Genomic DNA, 26,070 nt, shown 5'->3' on the forward strand with positions numbered 1-26,070 from the left:
CACAGGCCTTAAAATATGCTTTTCTCCCCCATGATCTCTTTTCAGCCCTAATAGAGTAGGTTGTGGTAGATGTGAGTTAGTAAGAGGCTTGTTGAATATTGACTGGATTATTAGTGAGCTCATGACGCACTGCAGCAGTAGTTAATAAAACAGTTTTTTTTTTTTTTTTTACCGCTTTCTATTCTAAAACCATGTATAAAGACGGAGTGGTGGACAAGAAGAACAGAAAAGATTTTATACCTTATTTTCTAGGACTAGTTTTAGTTTTATATTGCACGGTTCATCTTGTGTCTTTCACTGCAGCAGCAGCTCAGGAGGACTCCCATTCCAACAGAAAGCGCCGGGCGCTGGGTCAGTGTTTCTATCTCTCCATCAACCGTGATAATCAATGATTTCAAGCCAATAAATGGTGGCAATGTTTGCGCAGCTAATAGCGGTGACTAATTGAGAACACATTTCCATAACGTTCCTCATAAGAATAGGCACAATGTTGCCACAGTGATCATTCAGTAATGTTACATTTATTCAAAAAGCCTATCATTATGTTAGTGTAGACTGTAACTTTTTTTTCACTTCAAATGTTTATTTTTATTGTATATGTTGTTGTTTTTTACTGAGTTTGTAGACTGTTACTTTCTGTAACTTAGACAATTCTGTGTGTGGTGTTCCAGAGAATGAGACAGAGTGTATTACAACCCAGTCGTCTGAGTTTCCAGAGGGGTTCTTCACACTACAGGAGAGGAAGGATGGAGGACTTGTCATACACTTTATGATCATATTTTACATGCTGCTGGCAGTTGCTATAGTCTGTGACGACTACTTTCTACCTTCCCTAGAACTTATCAGTGACCGTAAGTTATCTGTGTGTGTATGTATTAATGTGTGTGTGTGTGTGTGTGTGTGTGTGTGCAAGTGTGTCTGTGTGTTAATGGCAACATCTCTTGGTCTTCTTTCCAGGTCTGGGTCTGTCTCAAGACGTAGCAGGAGCCACCTTTATGGCAGCAGGCAGCTCTGCTCCTGAACTGGTCACTGCCTTTCTGGGTACATAAGGCATCTGAAACATATGCACAACATACAATTACTATGATTGCTGAGAATACCATAGGAACTGCACATCACTACAATCATAATCGTCATCATCATCAAGTGCTAACAGCTGTGTGTGTGTGTGTGTGTGTGTGTGTGTGTGTGTGTGTGTGTGTGTGTGTGTGTGTGTGTGTGTTGTCTTACCCAGGTGTGTTTGTGACAAAGGGAGACATCGGTGTGAGCACCATCGTAGGATCAGCTGTCTACAACCTCCTGGGGATCTGTGCTGCTTGCGGACTCCTGACCAAAGTGGTATGTGTACACACACACAGAGAGATTATGGGAAGCCTTACCTAACCATAAAGAGCTGTGTGGTATAATAAGCATCCATTCCAGCCAGGGGAAGCTTTAGTAGGTCAAGGAGGGGAGATTATCATCTACATTGTTTTGTCGTGTAAACTGTTATGGTGTGTGTGTGTGTGTGTGTGTGTGTGTGTGTGTGTGTGTGTGTGTGTGTGTGTGTGTGTGTGTGTGTGTGTGTGTGTGTGTGTGTGTGTGTGTGTGCGTGTGTGCGTGTGTGCGTGTGTGTGTAGGGCCGGTCCTGGCCGTTCTGCCACCCTAGGCGAGACAAAAAAATAGCCCATGTTGAAATCAGGTTCATTTTCGGTTCTGAATGAAAGTTCAAAATACGTCATTTATAGACGTCTATGTTTGGGCCATATCAAGGCTGGTCCAGAGCGGACCAAAAACGAATGTCCATGGACATGGAAATCAAGGCCGGACAGGAGCAAAAACAGACGTCTAAAAGGCTTACTGAGTATAGCCTACAGTGTCGCCTGAAATTACATTTTAGGAATGCCATCTATGTGGTAGACCTACCGTTTGTAAAACACAAAAAAATACAGCCAGTCTGGACAAGACCAAAAAAAGAAGTCCAAAATACTTCAGTCCGTGCTTACTGGGGTGTAGCCTGCCGTGTCAGCCTGCTATGGAATTGTATGAATGTCCATCCATGTGGTAGGCCCACCGATTGTAAAACAGGTCATTGCATTGGCTTTATTAGTCCTGATTCCTGTGATTTGGCTATTTAAGCTCTGAATATCAGCTACCCAACTTTATCAGGAGTTATCTTGAGCCTATTTGCAATGTGTTTACACAGCGGGAAATGCAGAAGTATTTTATTTTTCGCTATGATCAGCTCGTCAAAAGTGTACGGATCCGAACTTGAAACCACTGATCATGACAATTTAGCCCACGGGATGAATCTCCTGGACAGCAGTTGTGAGTAGCCTGATTGTCCACACCATATTGTCCATTTTACTTTGACCTGTCCTGTTTTTAGGATATGTTGTTTGATCGCAGTGCTAGCTGTGCCACTAGAGATCCTGGTTCGAATCCAGGCTCTGTCGTAGCCGGCCGCGACCGGGAGACCCATGGGGCGGCGCACAATTGGCACAACGTCGTCCAGGGTAGGGGTGGGAATGGCCGGCAGGGATGTAGCTCAGTTGGTAGAGCATGGCGTTTGCAACGCCAGGGTTGTGGGTTCGATTCCCACGGGGGGCCAGTATGAAAACAATTATAATGAATGCACTCACCTACTGTAAGTAGCTCTGGATAAGAGCGTCTGCTAAATGACCTAAATGTAAAAAGTTTCTGTCTCATTACATTGTCATACATTTTATCTCCAGCCTGTAGGCTACAGAAAAGGCCACATATTCTTTCTACCATATCCTATATCAGCTACATGATTTATGCTAGATGATTTTTTGAACGGAATGTTAGTGGAGCGCCGCAGCGATGCGTCTCTCCAACAGCTCCCTGGAGAGGCGCGCTGGGAATTGACAAAATACATATTTTGCGTCCCTGTCTTTGAACAACTGTACACCACATCAGCACTCACCAAAAACGCCCATATGCCACTGGTTGAGAGAAATTGTCATTGTTTTTGGGCAGAATTATGTGAGGTTTAATGTGTTGCTCGAGGTGGGTCTTTGTCAGTTTAGCTCAGCGTGGCGGCCCTGTGTGTGTGTACTATACGCTGTAAACAGTGTGTTTTCTGTCCTAGGTGGGTCGTCTGACCTGTTGGCCTCTGTTCAGGGACTGTCTAGCTTACGCCATCTCTGTCTCTGCTGTTATAGCCATCATCTCAGACAACAAAGTCTACTGGTGAGTGTGTGTGTGTGTGTTAGGGTTAGGAGCTAGGGTTAGGTTTAGGAGCTAGGGTTGGGTTTAGGGTTAGGGTTAAGGTTAGGGTTGGGGAAAATAGGATTTTGAATGGGACTAAATTGTGTGTCCCCACAAGGTTAGTTATACAAGACTGTGTGTGTGTGTCTGTGTGGTGTAGGTGTGTTGTAGGGAGTGCCTTGTGTGTGTGTTTGCAACAGTATAACTTTTCCAGGACAGTGGAATTTTTACATGAGGAAGTCAATGAGAACATAATGTATTATACATAAAGTTAAAGTGCCCTGTGTGTACTAGTGAGTATCTGTGTTCAACTCCACTTCCTCAATCTCAGCACATAGTAACACTTCAAAGCCCAGCGGTGTGATACTAATAATCTAAACAATCATCCTGGGTACACAAACATCCTATTTTATTACTGCCGGTTACAGAGTCACAATCAGTTCTAATATACATGTACAAGTGATTGTATTAGATTTTTATTAGCATTTAACTCTCCTCTCCCCTCCTCTCTTCTCCTTTCCTCAAAACTGCTCACCGCTCTAATCTTCTCCTCTCCACCTCCCCTCAGGTATGATGCGGCCTGTCTGTTGTTGGTCTATGGGGTGTACATCGTAGTGTTGTGTTTTGACCTGAGGATCAGTGAGTGTGTTCTGAGGAGGTTCAGCCCCTGCTGTACCTGCCTGGGGAAAGGTTCCGAGGAGCACAGCGAGACACAGCCATTGGTCGACACCACTCTGAGGGTCCACAGACGTTCTAGAAGCGACAGCGGAATCTTCCAGGATGATTCAGGATACTCACACCTTTCCCTCAGTCTGCACGGCCTCAATGAGATACCAGAGGGTAGCTGATTCGATCTGTCACTCACTCACACACACACAAACACACATACACACACACACACACACACACACACACACACACACACACACACACACACACACACACACACACACACACACACACACATCCCTCTGGTAGATGACACATTGATGCCATGCTGACTGAGAAAGGGGTGTGTGTGTATATTCCAGACCACCAGAGTGTGTTCTCGATGCCAGAGAACGACCTGAAGCGGATCCTGTGGGTGCTGTCCCTCCCGGCAATCGTGATTCTATACCTGACGGTTCCAGACTGCAGGAGACGGTTCTGGAAGAAATGGTTCATGTTCACCTTCTTTATGTCCGCTGTCTGGATCTCAGCCTTCACATACGTACTGGTCTGGATGGTCACTATCGTAGGTAAATATATGTACACTGGTCTGGATGGTCACTATCGTAGGTAAATATATATACACTGGTCTGGATAGTCACTATCGTAGGTAAATATATACTGGTCTGGATAGTCACTATCGTAGGTAAATATATATACACTAGTCTGGATAGTCACTATCGTAGGTAAATATATATACACTGGTCTGGATAGTCACTATCGTAGGTAAATATATATACACTGGTCTGGATGGTCACTATCGTAGGTAAATATATATACACTGGTCTGGATGGTCACTATCGTAGGTAAATATATATACACTGGTCTGGATGGTCACTATCGTAGGTAAATATATATACACTGGTCTGGATGGTCACTATCGTAGGTAAATATATATATATACTAGTCTGGATGGTCACTATCGTAGGTAAATATATATATATACTAGTCTGGATGGTCACTATCGTAGGTAAATATATATACACTGGTCTGGATAGTCACTATCGTAGGTAAATATATATACAAGTCTGGAGGGTCACTATCGTAGGTATACATATATATACAGTGGGGGGAAAAAGTATTTAGTCAGCCACCAATTGTGCAAGTTCTCCCACTTAAAAAGATGAGAGAGGCCTGTAATTTTTATCATAGGTACACGTCAACTATGACATACAAATTGAGAAGAAAAAAATCCAGAAAATCACATTGTAGGATTTTTAATGAATTTATTTGCAAATTATGGTGGAAAATAAGTATTTGGTCACCTACAAACAAGCAAGATTTCTGGCTCTCACAGACCTGTAACTTCTTCTTTAAGAGGCTCCTCTGTCCTCCACTCGTTACCTGTATTAATGGCACCTGTTTGAACTTGTTATCAGTATAAAAGACACCTGTCCACAACCTCAAACAGTCACACTCCAAACTCCACTATGGCCAAGACCAAAGAGCTGTCAAAGGACACCAGAAACAAAATTGTAGACATGCACCAGGCTGGGAAGACTGAATCTGCAATAGGTAAGCAGCTTGGTTTGAAGAAATCAACTGTGGGAGCAATTATTAGGAAATGGAAGACATACAAGACCACTGATAGACCACTGCTCCACGCAAGATCTCACCCCGTGGGGTCAAAATGATCACAAGAACGGTGAGCAAAAATCCCAGAACCACACGGGGGGACCTAGTGAATGACCTGCAGAGAGCTGGGACCAAAGTAACAAAGCCTACCATCAGTAACACACTACGCCGCCAGGGACTCAAATCCTGCAGTGCCAGACGTGTCCCCCTGCTTAAGCCAGTACATGTCCAGGCCCGTCTGAAGTTTGCTAGAGTGCATTTGGATGATCCAGAAGAGGATTGGGAGAATGTCATATGGTCAGATGAAACCAAAATTGAACTTTTTGGTAAAAACTGAACTTGTCGTGTTTGGAGGACAAAGAATGCTGAGTTGCATCCAAAGAACACCATACCTACTGTGAAGCATGGGGGTGGAAACATCATGCTTTGGGGCTGTTTTTCTGCAAAGGGACCAGGACGACTGATCCGTGTAAAGGAAAGAATGAATGGGGCCATGTATTGTGAGATTTTGAGTGAAAACCTCCTTCCATCAGCAAGGGCATTGAAGATGAAACGTGACTGGATCTTTCAGCATGACAATGATCCCAAACACACCGCCCGGGCAACGAAGGAGTGGCTTCGTAGAAGCATTTCAAGGTCCTGGAGTGGCCTAGCCAGTCTCCAGATCTCAACCCCATAGAAAATCTTTGGAGGGAGTTGAAAGTCTGTGTTGCCCAGCGACAGCCCCAAAACATCACTGCTCTAGAGGAGATCTGCATGGAGGAATGGGCCAAAATACCAGCAACAGTGTGTGAAAACCTTGTGAAGACTTACAGAAAACGTTTGACCTGTGTCATTGCCAACAAAGGGTATATAACAAAGTATTGAGAAACTTTTTGTTATTGACCAAATACTTATTTTCCACCATAATTTGCCAATAAATTCATTAAAAAATCCTACAATGTGATTTTCTGGATTTTTTTTTTCCCTCATTTTGTCTGTCATAGTTGACGTGTACCTATGATGAAAATTACAGGCCTCTCTCATCTTTTTAAGTGGGAGAACTTGCACAATTGGTGGCTGACTAAATACTTTTTTCCCCCACTGTATATACAGTTGAAGTCGTAAGTTTACATACACCTTAGCCAAATACATTTAAACTCAGTTTTTCACAATTCCTGACTTTTAATCCTAGTAACAATTCCCTGTCTTAGGTCAGTTAGGATCACCACTTTATTTTAAGAATGTGAAATGTCAGAATAATAGTAGAGAGAATGATTTATTTCAGCTTTTATTTCTTTCATCACATTCCCAGTGGGTCAGAAGTTTACATACATTCAATTAGTATTTGGTAGCATTGCCTTTAAATTGTTTAACTTGGGTCAAACGTTTTGGGTAGCCTTCCACAAGCTTCCCACAATAAGTTGGGTGAATTTTGGCCCATTCCTCCTGACAGAGCTGGTGTAACTGAGTCAGGTTTGTAGGCCTCCTTGCTTGCACACACTTTTTCAGTTCAGCCCACACATTTCCTATAGGATTGAGGTCAGGGCTTTGTGATGGCCACTCCAATACCTTGACTATGTTGTCCTTAAGCCATTTTGCCACAACTCTGGAAGTATGCTTGGGGTCATTGTCCATTTGGAAGACCCATTTGCAACCAAGCTTTAACTTCCTGACTGATGTCTTGAGATGTTGCTTAAATATATCCACATAATTTTCCTTCCTCATGATGCCATCTATTTTGTGAAGTGCACCAGTCCCTCCTGCAGCAAAGCACCCCCACAGCATGATGCTGCCACCCCCGTGCTTCACGGTTGGATGGTGTTCTTCGGCTTGCAAGCAACCCCCTTTTTCCTCCAAACATAACGATGGTCATTATGGCCAAACAGTTCTATTTTTGTTTCATCAGACCAGAGGACATTTCTCCAAAAAGTACGATCTTTGTCCCCATGTGCAGATGCAAACCATAGTCTGGCTTTTTTATGGCAGTTTTGGAGCAGTGGCTTCTTCCTTGCTGAGCGGCCTTTCAGGTTATGTCGATATAGGACTCGTTTTACTGTGGCTATAGATACCTTTGTACCTGTTTCCTACAGCATCATCACAAGGTCCTTTGCTGTTGTTCTGGAATTGATTTGCACTTTTCGCACCAAAGTACGTTGATCTCTAGGAGACAGAACGTGTCTCCTTCCTGAGCGGTATGACTGCTGCGTGGTCCCATGGTGTTTATACTTGCGTACTATTGTTTGTACAGATGAATGTGGTACCTTCAGGCGTTTGGAAATTGCTCCCAAGAATGAACCAGACTTGTGGAGGTCTACCATTTTTTTCTGAGGTCTTTCTTTAGATTTTCCCATGATGTCAAGCAAAGAGGCACTGAGTTTGAAGGTACTTAGTGTATGTAAACTTTTGACCCACTGGAATTGTGATACAGTTAATTATAAGTGAAATAATCTGTCTGTAAACAATTGTTGGAAAAATTACTTGTGTCATGCACAAAGTAGATGTCCTAACCGATTTACCAAAACTATAGTTTGTTAACAAGAAATTTGTGGAGTGGTTGAAAAACAAGTTTTAATGACTCCAACCTAAGTGTATGTAAACTTCCGACTTCAACTGTATATACACATACACTACCAGTCAAAAGTTTGGACACAGCTACTCATTCAAGGGTTTTTCTTTATTTTTACATTGTAGAATAATAGTGAATACATCAAAACTATGAAATAACACATATGGAATCATGTAGTAACCCTTTGCCTTGATGACAGCTTTGCACACTCTTGGCATTCTCTCAACTAGCTTCACCTGGAATGCTTTTCCAACAGTCTTGAAGGAGTTCCCACATACGCTGAGCATTTGTTGGATGCTTTTCCTTCACTCTGCGGTACGACTCATCCTAAACCATCTCAATTGGGTTGAGGTCGGGGGATTGTGGAGGCCAGGTCATCTGATGCAGCACTCCATCACTATCCTTCTTGGTCAAATAGCCCTTACACAGCCTGGAGGTGTGTTGGGTCATTGTCCTGTTGAAAAACAAATGATAGTCCCACTAAGCCCAAACCAGATGGAATGGCGTATCGCTGCAGAATGCTGTGGTAGCCATGCTGGTTAAGTGTGCCTTGAATTCTAAATAAATCACAGACAGTGTCCCAGCAAAGCACCCCCACATCATAACCTCCTCCTCCATGCTTTACGGTAGGGAACTGCAAATGCGGAGATCATCCGTTCACCCATACCGTGTCTCACAAAGACACGGCGGTTGGAACCAAAAATCTCAAATTTGGACTCCAGACCAAAGGACAGATTTCCACCGGTCTAATGTCCATTGCTCGTGTTTCTTGGCCCAAACAGGTCTCTTCTTCTTATTGGTGTCCTTTAGTAGTGGTTTCTTTGCAGCAATTCGACCATGAAGGCCTGATTCACATAGTCCCCTCTGTGTCTGTGACTTGAACTCAGTGAAGCATTTATTTGGGCTGCAATTTCTGAGGCTGGTAACTCTAATAAACGTATCCTCTGCAGTAGCGGTAACTCTGGGTCTTCCATTCCTGTGGCGGTCCTCATGAGAGCCAGTTTCATCATAGCGCTTGATGGTTTTTGCGACTGCACTTGAAGAAACTTTCAAAGTTCTTGAAATATTTCGTATTGACTGACCTTCATGTCTTCAAGTAATGATGGACTGTCGTTTCTCTTTGCTTATTTGAGCTGTTCTTGCCATTATATGGATTTGGTCTTTTACCAAATAGGGCTATCTTCTGTATACCCCACTACCTTGTCACAACACAACTGATTGGCTCAAACACATGAAGAAGGAAAGAAATTCCACAAATAAACTTGTAAGAAGGAACACCTGTTAATTGAAATTCATTCCAGGTGACTACCTCATGAAGCTGGTTGAGAGAATGCCAAGAGTGTGCAAAGCTGTCATCAAGGCAAAGGGTGGCTATTTGAAGAATCTCAACCAGCTTCATGAGGTATATATTTTGATTTGTTTAACACTTTTTTGGTTACTACATGATTCCATATGTGTTATTTAATCGTTTTGATGTCTTCACTATTTTTCTACGATGTAAAAAATAGTAAAAAATAAAGAAAAACACTTGAATGAGTAGGTGTCCAAAAAACTGGTAGTGTATATACAGTCCATTCAGAAAGTATTCAGACCCCTTGACTTTTTCCACAGTTTTCTGCACTGTCTGGTTAAGGAACAAGTTTTGCGTAGGAGTGACGCCACCTGTTGGAAAACAATGTAGTGTTTCTCAATACTCTTCACAGTACATCCTCAATACACAATACATCCTTCCTCAATATATTACTAATGTTTGAGTTTGCCTGAACCATTGTTGTGTCTCCACAACACTTCTGTAATTATTTTTGTGCAAATGTGTCGTATATCAGTGGTATAACTTGTGTGGAAGTCCAAGCGAGGAGGTTTAGAAAGTGTGTGAGAACATGTCAGATGTTAGAGTCGAGTCACATGCTGATTCCTGGGATGCCAGAGCAGACCCGGGTCCTACAGGCTTAGTGGAGCTCCAATGGTGGCCAGACACTAGCCCAGCCAGCACCGGGATCACACACACACACACTCACGGATGCAGACGCATGCAAATGAAGGCACACAAACACAGGCACACTTAAACACAGACGCAGACATGGACTGACGCACGTACATACACAACATGTACAAACACACAACGCGCGCGCACACACACACACACAGACGCACACACACAGCAGTAGGATTACCACCTGCTTCACCTCAGACACTGCATGGCTGCCAGGAGACGTCATGTGAGCTTTGGGTGGGAGTAGCCTCTAGGCACAGATCTAGGATCAGCTATACCCAAGCTTTACCATTACAGAGAAAACACAAAGAACTGACCTTACATCAGCGTCGAGGACTGATGTTGTCATGTGATGTTGGTAGACATGAGTATAATGGGATTATTATCCTTTAACCTTCAGAACAACTCACATGAGAGAGGGAGGGGAGGAAGGGGTGAGAGAGAGGGAGGGGGAGGGAGAGAAAGAAAGAGGGAGATGGGGAGAGAAGAGAGAGGGATGGGGGAGAGAGAGGCAGAGCGAGAGAGATGGCCTTATGGGGGAGAGAGAGAGAGGGAGCGAGAAAGAGAAACCAAGAAAGAGAGGCTGGAGAGCAGAGAACGGAGAGAGAGAGAGAAAATAAAGTGTGCGGTCAATGGGGGCATTGGTGTGTATTTCCCTGCGGTGTCTCTCTGTCGTCTGAACTTTGCAACGTGACCTGAGGAGGTGCAGGGGGGAAAGATGAAAGAAGGGATGGATGGGGGATCGAGGACTCCTTTAAAGTAGTGTTTCTAAAACATTTTGCACTGTTGTCCACCTTATTGTGTTTCCCGTGTTATATCTGCCTGTATCCTGTGTGTTATATCTGCCTGTATCCTGTGTGTTATATCTGCCTGTATCCTGTGTGTTATATCTGCCTGTATCCTGTGTGTTATATCTGCCTGTATCCTGTGTGTTATATCTGCCTGTATCCTGTGTGTTATATCTGCCTGTATCCTGTGTGTTATATCTGCCTGTATCCTGTGTGTTATATCTGCCTGTATCCTGTGTGTTATATCTGCCTGTATCCTGTGTGTTATATCTGCCTGTATCCTGTGTGTTATATCTGCCTGTATCCTGTGTGTTATATCTGCCTGTATCCTGTGTGTTATATCTGCCTGTATCCTGTGTGTTATATCTGCCTGTATCCTGTGTGTTATATCTGCCTGTATCCTGTGTGTTATATCTGCCTGTATCCTGTGTGTTATATCTGCCTGTATCCTGTGTGTTATATCTGCCTGTATCCTGTGTGTTATATCTGCCTGTATCCTGTGTGTTATATCTGCCTGTATCCTGTGTGTTATATCTGCCTGTATCCTGTGTGTTATATCTGCCTGTATCCTGTGTGTTATATCTGCCTGTATCCTGTGTGTTATATCTGCCTGTTTCCTGTGTGTTATATCTGCCTGTATCCTGTGTGTTATATCTGCCTGTATCCTGTGTGTTATATATGTCTGTTTCCTGTGTGTTATATCTGCCTGTATCCTGTGTGTTATATCTGCCTGTATCCTGTGTGTTATATCTGCCTGTATCCTGTGTGTTATATCTACCTGTTTCCTGTGTGTAATATCTACCTGTTTCCTGTGTGTTATATCTACTTGTGCTCTCTATGTTAGGAGAGACCCTGGCCTGGGTGTCCCAGACACAGTGATGGGCCTGACTGTGTTGTATGACATATCTGACCCCGTGTTGTGTTGTATCTGACCCCGTGTTGTGTTGTATCTGACCCTGTGTTGTGTTGTATTTGACCCTGTGGTATGTCTACGTTGTAACAGTAGAGAGTATCCCATACAGTAATGGGTCTGACTCTATGTCCTGTGTATCTGACTGTGTGTTCTCTGTGTTGTATGTAACAGGAGAGACCCTGGGTATCCCAGACACAGTAATGGGCCTGACTCTGTTAGCTGCAGGGACCAGTATACCAGACACAGTGGCTAGTGTCCTGGTCGCCAGAGAAGGTAACTACTACTGTAGCTTCATTTCTGATCCTTTCTGACCTTTAGTCCCCCTGAGATACATCTCCTTTCCAGGACAGTAGACGGAGCCCACAGCTGCAACTTCTTCCACTAGATTTCCCCCTTATCATAATCGTGCAAGTCACATAAGTACCCCGTTGCTGACAGGTGTACAAAATTGAGCACACAGCCCTGCAATCTCCATAGACAAACATTGGCAGTAGAATGGCCTTACTGAAGAGCTCAGTGACTTTCAACGTGGCACCGTCATAGGATGCCACCTTTCCAACAAGTCAGTTCGTCAAATTTCTGCCCTGCTAGAGCTGCCCTTGTCAACTGTAAGTGCTGTTATTGTGAAGTGGAAACATCTAGGAGCAACAACGGCTCAGCCGCGAAGTGGTGGGCCACACAAGCTCACAGAACGGGACCGCCAAGTGCTGAAGCGCCTAGTAAAGATTGTCTGTCCTCGGTTGCAGCACTCACTACCTAGTTCCAAACTGCCTCTGGAAGCAACGTCAGCACAAGAACTGTTCGTCGGGAGCTTCATGAAATGGGTTTCCGTGGCCGAGCAGCCGCACACAAGCCTAAGATTACCATGCATAATGCCAAGCGTCGGCTGGAGTGGTGTAAAGCTCGCTGCCATTGGACTCTGGAGCAGTGGAAACGCGTTCTCTGGAGTGATGAATCACGCTACACCAACTGGCAGTCTGATGGACTAATCTGGGTTTGGCGGATGCCGGGAGAACGCTACCTGCCCCATTGCATGGTGCCAACTGTAAAGTTTGGTGGAGGAAGAATAATGGTCTGGGGCTGTTTTTCATGTCGTGCTAGGCCCCTTAGTTCCAGTGAACGGAAATCTTAACGCTACAGCATACAATGACATTCTAGACGATTCTTCCAACTTTGTGGCAACAGTTTGTGGAAGGCCCTTTCCTTTTTCAGCATGACAATGGCCTGTGCACAAAGCGAGGTCCATACAGAAATGGTTTGTCAAGATCAGTGTGGAAGAACTTGACTGGCCTGCACAGAGCCCTGACCTCAACCCCATCGAACACCTTTCAGATTAATTGGAAAGCCGACTGCGAGCCAGGCCTAATTGCCCAACATTAGTGCCCGACCTCACTAATGCTCGTGATTGAATGGAAGCAAGTCCCCGCAGCAATGTTCCAACATCTAGTGGAAAGCCTTCCCAGAAGAGTGGAGGCTGTTATAGCAGCAAAAGGGGGACCAACTCCATATGAATGCCCATGATTTTGTAATGAGATGTTCGCCGAGCAGGTGTCCATATACTTTCAGTCATGTAGTGTAGGTACAACATTGGGTTATATGTCATCTTACCTCTCCTCTTTCCTCCCCTCTCTCTCTCGCTCTATTCCAGGTAAAGCCGACATGGCCATGTCCAACATCGTGGGCTCCAATGTGTTTGACATGCTGTGTCTGGGTCTTCCCTGGTTCATCAAGACGGTGTTTGTGGACACGGTCAACCCTGTGGAGGTCAACAGCACCGGTCTGGTCTTCATCTCCGCCACCCTCCTCCTCTCAATCGTCTTTCTCTTCGTGGCGGTCCATATAAACGGCTGGAAGCTGGACTGGAAGCTGGGGATCGTCTCTCTGTTCTGCTACGTCGTTTTTGCCACTCTGGCCATCCTCTACGAACTGGGCATCATTGGGAACAACCCTGTCAGACTGTGCGGCGACTGATGCACACACAGAGACATACAATAACACACACTAACACACAGGGCTGCTGCAGGCCGCACTCATCAGACTGTGTAGTGGCTGAGTGGCAGAGATGGAGTCCACACTCCAGCCCTCCCCCAGAACCAGGCTACCCAGAACCAACCTCTTGACACTTGACCATTTATACAAAACCCAGATACAGGGCCCAGATTCCCAGTCCCAGAGTGCTGATATAGGATCAGGTCCACCCTGTCCATGTCATCTTATTCATTATGATCTAAATCAGTGGTATTCGAAGTCGGGTCGCGACCCCACTTGCAGTGGTGTTTGTGGACACGGTCAGAATAGGAGTGTTGGATCACCAAATTCAAAGAAATAAATAAAATGTTTTTTTTTTACAAAAACTTAACAGCACATATTATATGGGAAACTATATTTTTTTTTTGAGAAAGATAATTTGAAAAATAAAATAGCAGAGTACATTTTTTTTCTTCTTTTCGTTTCAATAAGAGATAAAATGCAATGAATTTAAGGTTATTTGTTGATGTAAAAATCTAAATGTACAGATATTAAGGTGGGGTGGCAAGAAATTCTGGTGAAAGAAATGGGATCCCCGCTGAAAAGGTTTGAATAACACTGATCCTAGACCAACACTCCTACTCTGACACGCTTTATGGATACAGGCCCAGGACTTTGGGTGCCAAGACCAAGATAATGGCTACATCTCAAATGACACCTTCCCCAACTTAGGTCTCTGGTCAAAAGAAGTGCACTTAAATGTATGTAGGGCAGGGGTATTCAACTCTTACCCTACGAGGTCTGGAGCCTGCTGGTTTTCTGTTCTACCTGATAATATATTGCAGCCACGCCTAAATCACTTCCTGATTAGAGGGGAACAATTAAAAAAATGCAGTGGAACTGGCTTCAAAGTCCAGAGTTGAGTTTGAGGGGTGCAGGGTGTGATTTGAGATGCAGCCCCACGCAGACTCCATACTACCTGCTGAGTGAGAATGATCCAGCAACACTGCCTTTGACCTCTAACTCAGGAAATAAAGCTGCTCTTTAATATTCTATGGGACTCTGGTAATGACAAGATAAGGATAGCATTTACATTTTAGTCATTTAGCAGAAGCTCTTATCCAGAGCGACTTACAGTTAGTGAGTGCATACTAGCAGAGAGGAAGAGGCGAAGCAAGAGCGATAACTGGGCCCAAATGTTGTTTTTTGCTCAACAAGCAGTTTTTGTATGGAGGTCAATGAGTTTCATATTTGGTCACCCAAAAAAATTGAATGGCCTATGCTTAGGTTATGAGTGTACTGATATAAGTAGGACACGTGACTTCCCAGCAACTTTGAGAAAAAAAAAAACTTTATAAGGGGGATGTTGCGTCTGTACACCCACATTTCTGCCCTCTCATTTGCTAGAATGGTCCCACCTGATCTTGCCTCCTCCGACTGCCTTGCATTTTTAATTGTTAGAGCAGCCACTAGAGTCTGGTCAATATAATGGATAATCTGTCATTACTCAACGCTGGTGAACGAGGAAGGGAAGGAGGGAGGGGGTGTTGTCCAGGCAGAACAGATAAGCGTTAACAAGCAGCCTGTGTTGCGCAACAGTAAGGAGAGTGAGGACAGGATCGTAAAGAGAAGAAACCCAAAAGTTTCCACTGGTCTTCTTATTTTTATTTAACTAGGCAAGTCAGTTAAGAACAAATTCTTAATTACAATGACGGCTTACCCCGGGCCAATTGTGCGCCGCCCTATGAAACTCCCAATCACCCGGCGGATTGTGATACAGTCTGGAATTGAACCAGGGTCTATAGTGAATCCTCTAGCACTGAGATGCAGTGCCTTAGACTGCTGCGCCACTCGGGAGCCCACTCGAAAGTCTATATGGCCTGAGAGGGGACAAACATTAACGATGACTCAGTCAGGACAGAGAGACGGAGCCTGAAACTACTGTTCAAGTTAAAGGCAAGAAAGTATCCATTCAGTTGTCCACTTCATGAAGACTCCCAGTGTATACTAGCCAAAGATCCTATTACATTATTGTAGTATTCTAGTTCTATGATACTAGCAAACTAAACATTTATGGACACTAGTTTCTCACATATTTTGTCAAAGTGAGCCATTATACCAGTTAACTTGACTGGTTGATTCTCCTACACCATTGTGGTCTAGTTACCTACGGTGTAGAAAAGGTAATCTTCAGTGCTATTTTGGCTAGCCCCAGAGGACACAGTGTTACAATGGTGTACAAGTACAATGACACTTGCAATTTATTTGTGGTGTTTCACCTGCAATGAACCTTTGTATTCAATTAAAACGCACCCACACAACCCTGCTGTGAACTGGCCAGTAGCCTTTGATCCCATAATAACATTTACAACTACTAAGTAAAAAAATTAAAACGTTTATTCATTCAAATAAACTTATGACCCACAAAAAAAAAAGGCTTACAAAAAAAAGTAAAGATTAAAAAGAAAAACAGACCGTATACACATCCAGTAGTTATGGAAACGGGGAGACATGGAAAATGTGTTTTTAAAACAAAACAAAAGCGATTGGCGATGGAACGAGCGGTTGTGGTGACCGTGTGTGTATGGTGTGTGAGGCTCTAGGCGTTGCGGTCGATGCGGACGTCAACCTCGCGACCGTTGATCTTGGTTCCGTTCATCATCCTGCAGGCCTGGTTAGCGCTCTCTGGCGAGTCAAACCTGACCGTACCACAGCCCTTAGACTTTCCTCCCTCCATCTTGATCTCTGCAAACATCACCTGGCCTGGAGAGGGAGGGCACAGAGAGAGAGAGAGAGAAAGAGCAGTAGAGTGTTTAAGCACTGACACTGCTAAAGCCATGACAGTACTGCAGCTCAAAGCTACATTCAATCCATCTGCAGGTTGTTCAGTACAGTAGACTGATTGAAGAGGCTTACCACAGACACTGAACTTCTCCTTGAGTTTCTGCCAGGTCAGGTCATAGGACAGCTACAACACAACACAGGACATTAGAACATAGAGGCCTAAAATACTTTAGGGGCATTTTCACAGAGCTAGATGATGCCTACTCCTCTGTCTAAAAGCGCTTCCAATTCACGCTACTTAATCTGTGTCCATGATGTAAATATCCATACAGGAGTACACATCATATAGGTGATTTGATCAACCTTATTAAAACATGTGTTTGGTGCTTTAATGTGCTTAAAAAGGGAAGTGCACATCATGTCATATAATGCACATTTATACAGTATTCATTTATTAAACATACATTTCTGACAAAGATCTGACATCCTCCCTTTGCTCTGTCAGACATGGCTCCTCCTCCGTAGCCCCCGAACCCTCGGCTCATGGCCATGCTCCCCCCCATACGGTCGTAGCCAGAGCCCATCCGCTCCATGGACCGGCTGCCCATACCACCTTAGTAGAGGACACAGGGAATATGAGTGAGTGTCTCAGATCGGAATTCCTACCGCAGTGGTATTCGGGGTTCTGCAGGCTTTAGTTCCAGCCAAGCACTACCACACCTACCATTCATCAAATCAAGGTCAAGCACAGTGAAACATTGGCAGTCTGACATGTGAGATGTGTGTGCTAACAGACAGTGAGAGCCGAGAGAGAGAGAGTAGACAGACAGATGTGAAGGATGTTAATGTAATGGTGGTGTACCTAATCCTCCCCCAACGGGCCCCATGCCTCCTCCATAACCTCCTCCTGATGGAGAGAACGCACGGCATCATACACACGTTACCACAACCTATCAGCGCATCACAACTCAAACAAGTTACAGCACAAACTTCTGTCAGTAACATGTTGGAGGCATAGGGCTGAATGCTAACTTGACCAGTGTTGTGTTACCCATGTAGGAGTTGGGATTCAGCTCTTAGTACAGTCTACCTACAGGTTCCAGTTGCAAGCTACACCACGACCACACTACAACATGCCTAGTCTACTGCCACCACTGACCATGCTGTTAGCGGATGGACATATGAGGACTATGGAATAGATTATGATGACTGACAGTCACAAGTGTGTGTTTGTGAATGAGAGAAAGTGTGAGTGAAAGTGTGAATAGGTGAGTGAAAGAGTGAGTGAGAATGTGAGTGTGTAAACTACTCACCCATTCCTCCAAAGGAGTCCCCAAAGCCTCTGCTCATGGACATGTCACTGCGACCAAAGTCTCTGTCCATCCCTCCTCCCATCCCCCCTGACCTGTAGGACATGTCTGGAGAGGGGGAGAGAGAAGTAAAGACAAGGGAAGAGAGGAAGAGAAGGCGCAGAGTCAGAAATATACTCGGTGGAAAGTTGCCATTAAACTTCAGTGTTTGCGAATTTGACTTATTTAGTCCTTACATTAGTTGTGTGTAGTGATGGGGGGGATCTATACAGTTACATATCGCAATATTATATTGATACTATCTATTTGTAAAAATATTGCTTTTTGCTAGGTAGCGTTAGTTAGCGCTAGTCGGATGTACCTACGCCAAAACGGCTGCATTTTTCATCCTATATCTTGTTCACATCTTTAAAAAAAAGAGTGAGCCTACATGTTTTCAGCACTTCTATTTCCCTGACTGATTTAAACTATTAAAAAAACTATTAAAACGATACATTTTCTCATGCTGTCTCGCCTGTCTGCAGCAGACATATCGTGAACAATGAGTTTGTAACATCAAATCCCAGTAACGAATCGCGATATCTACCTACATGAGAATATAGTATCGGCACAATATTGTAACGTGAGGTCCCTGGCAATTTCCAGCCCTAGGTGTGTGTGTGTGTGAGAGAGTGTCTTTACCTCCCATCCGTCCCATGTCTCTGGCTCCGAATCCCCCCATGCTGTCCATGCCCCCGAACCCTCCTCCACGACACACACAGGATTATTATATTAATGGATAGTCTTGGCACAATAACCCATGTGTTGTCCAGCCATGTAACAGAATGATACAGCAGAGATCTATTCTCTAGGACCTTACCTCCTAGTCGGCCCATCCCTCCATATCCAGGTCCTCCTTCCATACCTGACAGACAGAGTCACACACTTCACGTCTCACTGCTTTTAAGAGCATATTCACACGTTGTTGTACTAAAGCTTATTCTACATTATCTCTAGACAACACTTTCCAGCCACCAACAGTGGGTGAAGGGTGAAGCATGTCAGTCTAGGAGGGAACGGTGTCAGTGTGTGATGTAAGCGCTTGGAGAACGTCCAGGAACAACATGTAGAGGATTTAAAACAAATAGCTAATCTTCACAACCGATAACTATCTTATCTATGAACTGACTGGCTCCTCGTCTCACCTGCAGTCTCTGTGCGTGGTTTAAAAAGTAACAGTGAGTTTGCTGGAGTATTATGGAGAGGTTAGGGGTCAGTACTAACCTGCAGGGCCCATGTTGCCCATTCCTCCTCCACCACTCAGCCGGTTGGCATTGATAGGTTGTCCTCCTGGTCCCAGGCCCATCCCGATCCCTCCCAGACCGCCTACACACATAGGACAGAGAGGAGAAGGTTGGAGTATGTTTGACCACACAAACGTATACATCCCTTATGAGATGCCTTGGTTCACTGGAGAAGAGAACACTGAGCAGGTGACAACATGACCCTGTTACAGAGATAATGCTAAAGTAAAGTCATTCTATCAGATTACATTAACTTAACATACAGGTGTGTTCTAGTGATAGTCAGGATGGGACAGGATGTGTACTCACGTGGTAACTGGGGAGCTTTCTCCACCGGGTGGAAATCATCAGCTGGCATAGACTTGTCATCCTGAAACACACAGAAACAACATATCAAGAGGTGGTTCTTACACAACCGATATTACCACATCAACATGTAACAACCTCTATGACCTGTGACCTTCCACACACACATTAACTGTGTACAGTGTTAGAGGTTTAGAAATCAGAAACATGCCAATAACAAAGCATACTTACCATCTTAACATGCATCTGTCTGTCAAACAGCATTTGGCCATTGAACATGGCTAGAGAACAGAGTTAAGGAATACCATCAATTACATTTTTTTGTCACATGCTTCCTAAACAACAGGTGTAGACTAACAGTGAAATGCTTACTTACAGGTCCTTTTCAAACAATATAAGTGACATGAATAAATAAATGGTAAATAAGGAATAAGAATAACAGCTAGGACATGTATAAAGAGTTGTGTATTAGGCCGGTATAAAAAGTTGTGTCTTCTTCCGTAGTATAACCGTATGCGGGATACAGATAGCATGTGCAGCCTGTTGGAAGGTGTGCGTGTTCTGTGGTAGTATATAATATATAAAGGATACAGATAGCCTGTACAGCCTCCAGGGCCTGTTCGAAGGTAACAGTCCCCATCCCTCTACTCTTCCCATCCTTATCCTCCTTCACATCAGCCCTCTTCACTGTTCCTGCCATACCAAACACCTCCTTCAGCTTCTTCCAGCCCACCTTGAAGTCCAGCTGGGAGGAGACAGCACAGAGGGGACCGGGTTAGCATAGAAACAACCATTACCATACAACACATCTAAACAGACAGGAGGGGACCGAATTAGCAATAGCATTCGGCACAGCGAAACTAACATGGTACTTCAAGTTCTAGGACGACGCAGTTGGACTTGTGATTTAGAGCGCACAGCTCAAGTTCTCTTCAATTGGTGAACAGAATTATTGGTAGGTTAACTTCTGAGACTTCAAAACATCTCATATCTATATACTGTATTCTATACTATTCTACTGTATCTTAGTCTATGCCGCTCTGAAATTGCGTGTCAATATATTTCTTTATATACTCTTAATTCCATTGCTTTACTTAGATTTGTGTGTATTGGGTATATGTTGTGAAATTGTTAGATATTACTTGTTAGATATTACTGCACTGTCGGAGCTAGAAACACAAGCATTTCGCTACACCTGCTATAACATCTGCTAAACACGTGTATGTGACCAATAAAATGTGATTTGATTTTAGGGAGAGAGAAGAGGAGAATGAGACGTAAGAGTTCAGTATGTATGTTTGTCCTCACGTTGGCTACGAACACAGTGGTCCCTAGGCGTCCGACACGTAGAGAGCTGATGACCTCATGGGGGACGTTTGGGTTGTTAGCGATGGAAGGGGGTACACCTACACCCCCCGGTCCACCCTCCTGCCCCCTGCCTCCCCCTCCAGGGTACATCCCCCCTGTACGCTGCAGCACGCGCCGAGCACGCTCCCCATCAGGATCCTGGAAGATGGAAACAGATAACCGCTAAACGTTTACCTAGAACTTCAACTCTGAGCTTTAACCCTCCACATCAGGGTTCTGGAGCAGGGAAACAAGGGGTTAAACACAGATGGCCCCAAACCTTTGACCTATAATTACAACTCTAACCTTTGACTTTAACTAGGTCTAGTTCACAGTGAATACAGTTAAGACAGTCTCAAGAGGATAAACATTACAAACCATGTTAATGCAACCACATTCCCAGCAGGCTGGATTTAAGTGCAGATTTAGCACACCACTGAGTTTAATCTCTCATCACCGTGTGGTGCCTACAGAATGTGAATGGGTCCTTACCGCCATAATATTGAGGGGTCTTCCATTCAGGTCATGTTTGTTCATGACTTCTATGGCCTTCTTCACAAACTCCTCATCTTTGAACTCCACAACACTGCAGGACAGACAGGACAGTCAGTGGATGAAGACATGTATAACAATGACTCATGAAGTTAGGTGCGTCTCAAATGGACCCTATTCCCCATGTAATAGCACACTACTTTTGACCAGAACCGTATGAGCCAGCCCCATGTGGCTCTGGTCAAAAGTAGTGTACTTTTAAAATATTAAAAAGTAAATCCGGGACACTGAAATTCGTATGACTTGTCAAGTTTGGTATAGTTACATAAAACAGAAGTTTACTTAAGGCCAAAGCGAAAAGGTGGTTGGTTGGGTTAGATGGTGGGCATATAATGCGAACGTCTAGCAACCCAAAGGTTGCGTGTTCGAATCTCATCATGGACAACTTTAGCAACTACTTACAACTTTTCAGCTACTTAGCTAAATCTAACACGTTAACCTAACCCTAATCCCTAACCTAGCTAACATTAGCCACCTAGCTAACGTTAGCCACAACAAATTGGAATTTGTAACATATCATACGTATTGCAAATTCGTAACATATTGTACAAACTGCAATTCATAACATATGCGAATTGTAATTAGTAACATTTCATAAGAAATTAATACACACCATACGAAACGTAAAATGTCATACTAAAGGGAGTTGTCTGTGATTGACATTTATTTATTTAACTAGGCAAGTCAGTTAAGAACAAATTGTTATTTACAATGACTGCCTACCCCGGCCAAACCCGGACGACGCTGGGCCAATTGTGCACCGCCCTATGGGACTCCCAATCACGGCTGGATTGTGATACAGCCTGGAATCGAACCAGGGTCTGTAGTGACGCCACTTGCACTGAGATGCAGTGCCTTAGACCGCTGTGCCACTCGGGAGCCCATTATACATACAGAATAATACGAAATGCACTGAGACCATGTTGCAAAGTTAGACAGGTAAAGTCTGGTTCCTTACCCACATCCCTGTACAGGTAACACCAGGGGATCCAGAGACAACACAGATCCATAACAGAGGGAATGAACAAAGACAGTGATTAGACTGACAACAGTTAACATCATTATTACACATCTGACATCATGCTATTAGTGGATTACATAATCCATCTTGAAGGGCCAGCTAACAGGCCTTGGTGTGGGGAGTGTGTTTTGTTTGTATCCAAGGAAAAAAATTAAGTGAATTTAAAAGACATTGACTTGGGTTGCTATAGACTCGTTTTTCTTGTTCTCAGTGGAGACATAGTACCCTTACCATCTTCAGTGGAATAACAAGGACTCAGGATATACTTACAAATAGCAAATATGTCCGTTCTGTCTACGTTTGTTTTAGAGTTAACACTAAACAGTCAGTTTGAGTTAAAGTACATATTACATTAAATGGTTGAGTTGAATGCATTCACAACCTAGTTTGCAAATTCCTGGATGTATCATAATACTAAAGATTAATAAACGATGGTGAGATTTTCTTGTGAGCCGCTGGAAAAAGAAGAAAGTTATTTTATACAATATCTACAATATTTTAGAAATAATTAGTTTTGTTCATGAAGAGATAATTGTGCCATTGATCCAAATAAAAAGGTAACAAAATTTGAAGACCAAAAAGTCAAATGTCAATCAATAAGACATCACAAAATCCCTTTGAGAAATGGTCAACTGCCAAACTTTGACACCAATTGAGAAAACTACAACAACTTAAAAACAAATGTGTACTAAGTTTCAGATGAATTCAAGTTAGTGTTCCAGAATCAACAAGAAGACATCCTCCATCATCACTCTACAGCCAACTAGGCTATAACAGGCTCTAGCTAACAGCCACCAACATATCATCCCATAGACATACATGGAGAACCCCTTGGATCAGTGCCTTACAGAACACTTGGTAAATAAAGAGATACTGCAGTGGAGGGCATTTAAAACCTCGTGCAGTGAGTTGGTCCACATCACTTACCCTTGACTTTCCTTCAGCATCCTTAAAGAGCTCCACGTATGTAACCTCACCAACTTCATGAGACATACAAAGGAAAAATACCAAGAGAACAAAAGGCATTTAAAATCACCAGTCGACTGTTGAACCACCACTCTCTCGCTCCAGGGCAGGCCGTTGCCTTGGTTATGCCGTTACGATGCTTCCCCATGATTGGTCAACAGTGAGCCCAGACCAACAGTCACCACACAACCCCCTTCCAATGCCTTCCTGGGCTCGACTGAGACAGACACACAGTCAGTCAACTACTGTCAACCTGGGAATTCAGATCACACTTCAGTATAAAAGAACAGTTTGGTCAACACGGTTCCTGTCAACATGGCAAGAAGTCACTACAGTTTAAAAAGGTGTCCTTTTCACCTTGCAAAAAACACTTTTTGAAGAGCTAAAGACCCAATAGTTCAGTGCACAGAAAGACAATGGTTTCATTCATACAAAACAATAATTTGTCACCTTAACACAGGTTCAACTGAATCAAGTGCTCAAGTAGTCAATACTACTACTTGTCTGAGGTTACATTTTGGAGCTATAAGTCAATATCATAAAACCAATAGTAGCTAACTACATAACTAAAATCAACTTTAACAAGCACAGACATTTCAATTCAATCCAAGCTAAATTGGTGTCCACCCAGGAGTAAAAAATGAAATAAATCCAGAAATGTCTCTATTCTACTGACTTAGTAATATCTGCAATACAATAACATTCTGCCTCAGAAGGAACTACGAGAAGATGTGGCTAGGTCTATGTTCTGGTCACAAAGAGAGGACTGAGAAAGCTCCTGTTGAGCTGGAGAGAAGGGGCCCATCTCTATAGGGAGAAGCAGCTTGACCCTGTGTGTGGATGGATTACCTTTCTCTCTCATCAGATCTTTAATAGCCTGCCACTTCGTGTCATAGGGGATATTGCTAATGAACACGCGGTTCCTGTGACCCCCTCCTCCACCCTTCTTGTCCCCGGTGACCTGCTTCTCTTTGTAGGGGTGGAAGCGGTTCCCTTTGCGGCCTCCTCCAGACGTCTTTTCTTTGAGCTCAGACTTGGTATTCGGGGTTGGGGCGGTTGCGGGGGCATCAGTGGGGTCGTCTGCGAGGGCTTCGGCATCATTGATAGGGGCGTCATCGATAGGGTCACCATCTACAGGGGTATCATCATCACCAAGGACCTCATCTCCAAGGACCTCGTCATCACCCAGGCCTAGGTCCTCTTCTTCTGCAGGGGCATCTTCGCCAAGAACCTCGTCTTCTTCTGGCTCTCTGAAGAAAACACAGAAGAGTACAGTATTAATGGATGTAGCTAGCTTGTCTGTTATAGCTAATGTTACCTAAACCTACATGGCATGGTAATTTCACTGATGTGCCAAATAATAAAGACGTGCACATAACAGTTTATGCAACTTCAATCTCCCCTAACATGGATTTATGGACACAAACGGCTAATTAGCTACAAAGTCATATTTTCATCCAACTGGAGGGTGGAAGAGAGGAGAGGAAAGTTACTGTAGGCAACTCTCTGGATTCAACTACAAATTGACTCCATTCAAACTGTCGGCTCCGCACTGGCAATACATTACCACCAACTGTCTGCTGTTGGCTAGCTAACGGTTCGCTAGCTAAATCTCCATTAAGGGACTGTGCACCTAAACCATATAAATCTTATTAAATTACTAGAGGGGCCATCTAAATGTAAGTCGCTCTGGATAAGAGCATCTGCTAAGTGACTAAAATGTAAATGTCATAAACCTTCAAAGTCCCAGAATGGGATGAAAATGGCAGCCATATTGGTCAGGGAGAAATCAAAACTAATCTAATTGGAATGGATGGCAGTAGAGGCATAATCCTGATTTTAAATATGTAGTCAAATAAAAGGCATGTGACATATCAGAAATATTGTAATAGAATTGTCAACTTAAAATAGTCTTAAAATTACAGTTTATATGGACTTCATACAAATGTTTGGTATAAATAGACATATATATTTATATATATAGATAAACCTTAAAATGTCTAAATGTTTCTTTTCTTGGAAAGCAATATTAGTACTTGTTGAATTGACAACTTGTCCAAGTCCCATCATCAACTGATTTCAGTTGGCTGTGGATTGACTGCATTGTTTGAATGGAATGTTGTCATTGTCAGTAAAAAAAACTGGCTAACTAACATACAGTGCGAATACGTTCCTCAAATTCATTATTTTACACAATGTCTCATCACAGTACTGGAAAACCATGGTTGACCAACTCCCTGCCCAAAATGGCTGACCTTTATCCCCCCATAAGGTTCATGCCCGTTCTAGTGTTCTATTTCCTAATTCTGAGTTAAACGCACTAGCCAGATAGTAAATTTAGCTAGCTACACATGGTTGGATGGCTAAAAACCATTTAGTTGTCTGCATAACTAGCTAGTAAAATAACGACATATTACACAAATCTTAAAAATGTTTGATGACCAACTAAGACGATAACCAACAAGTTAGCTAGTTAGCAAGCAAAGTAGCAACTAGCTAGCAAACGTTAGCTAGTTTTAATGATAGCGTTAATGCTAGGCTAATGTTGCTAACGTTAGCTAGCCTCCATCTTGCCGGTGAGTGCAGCACAGATTGTGCCAGAAAAATACGATGTTTTAGTTACATTTTCAGGCCATTCGTGCCATCCTGAGATGTTCCCTCGGTCTCAGCCTCGATGGGTTCAATAGTTTCCTGGGCAATATCTGCCATATTCGTCTGTTTGCAGAGAAAGCTAATTCAATCGAGAGATGCGCCTCCGCTCACACTGCGCAGTTTAAAATAAGTAACGCTCCAGGCCT

General features: G+C 43.6%; 2 protein-coding genes across 5 annotated transcripts; one reads left to right on the forward strand and one right to left on the reverse strand.

Annotated features, from left to right (window-relative positions):
* Positions 1-16,166, forward strand: slc24a5 (solute carrier family 24 member 5). Its single transcript, XM_041875523.2, has 9 exons — positions 1-351; positions 672-851; positions 958-1,041; positions 1,235-1,338; positions 3,092-3,192; positions 3,779-4,050; positions 4,242-4,448; positions 11,907-12,008; positions 13,384-16,166. Exons 1-9 carry the CDS (start codon positions 192-194, stop codon positions 13,704-13,706), a joined length of 1,533 nt encoding a protein of 510 aa, XP_041731457.2. The 5' UTR covers positions 1-191; the 3' UTR covers positions 13,707-16,166.
* On the reverse strand, positions 16,086-26,070 carry myef2 (myelin expression factor 2). 4 transcript variants are annotated; one of them, XM_041894523.2, is made up of 17 exons: positions 25,896-26,070; positions 24,122-24,522; positions 23,234-23,286; positions 22,244-22,251; positions 21,226-21,319; positions 20,695-20,892; positions 19,978-20,131; positions 19,618-19,667; positions 19,390-19,450; positions 19,061-19,162; positions 18,657-18,701; positions 18,479-18,538; positions 17,801-17,905; positions 17,350-17,394; positions 16,952-17,100; positions 16,620-16,671; positions 16,086-16,466 (listed from the first exon to the last, which is right to left on the reverse strand). In XM_041894523.2, the coding sequence occupies exons 1-17, from the start codon at positions 25,979-25,981 to the stop codon at positions 16,303-16,305; spliced, it is 1,827 nt and encodes a 608-aa protein (XP_041750457.1). In that variant the 5' UTR covers positions 25,982-26,070; the 3' UTR covers positions 16,086-16,302. The 4 variants fall into 4 exon arrangements, with proteins under 4 accessions (XP_041750457.1, XP_045065191.1, XP_045065192.1 ...); XM_045209256.1 differs by having other exon boundaries at positions 18,479-18,541; XM_045209257.1 differs by lacking the exon at positions 17,350-17,394 and having other exon boundaries at positions 18,479-18,541; positions 25,896-26,069.

The sequence above is a fragment of the Coregonus clupeaformis genome, chromosome 29 (assembly GCF_020615455.1).
Source record: "Coregonus clupeaformis isolate EN_2021a chromosome 29, ASM2061545v1, whole genome shotgun sequence".
NCBI lineage: Eukaryota > Metazoa > Chordata > Actinopteri > Salmoniformes > Salmonidae > Coregonus > Coregonus clupeaformis.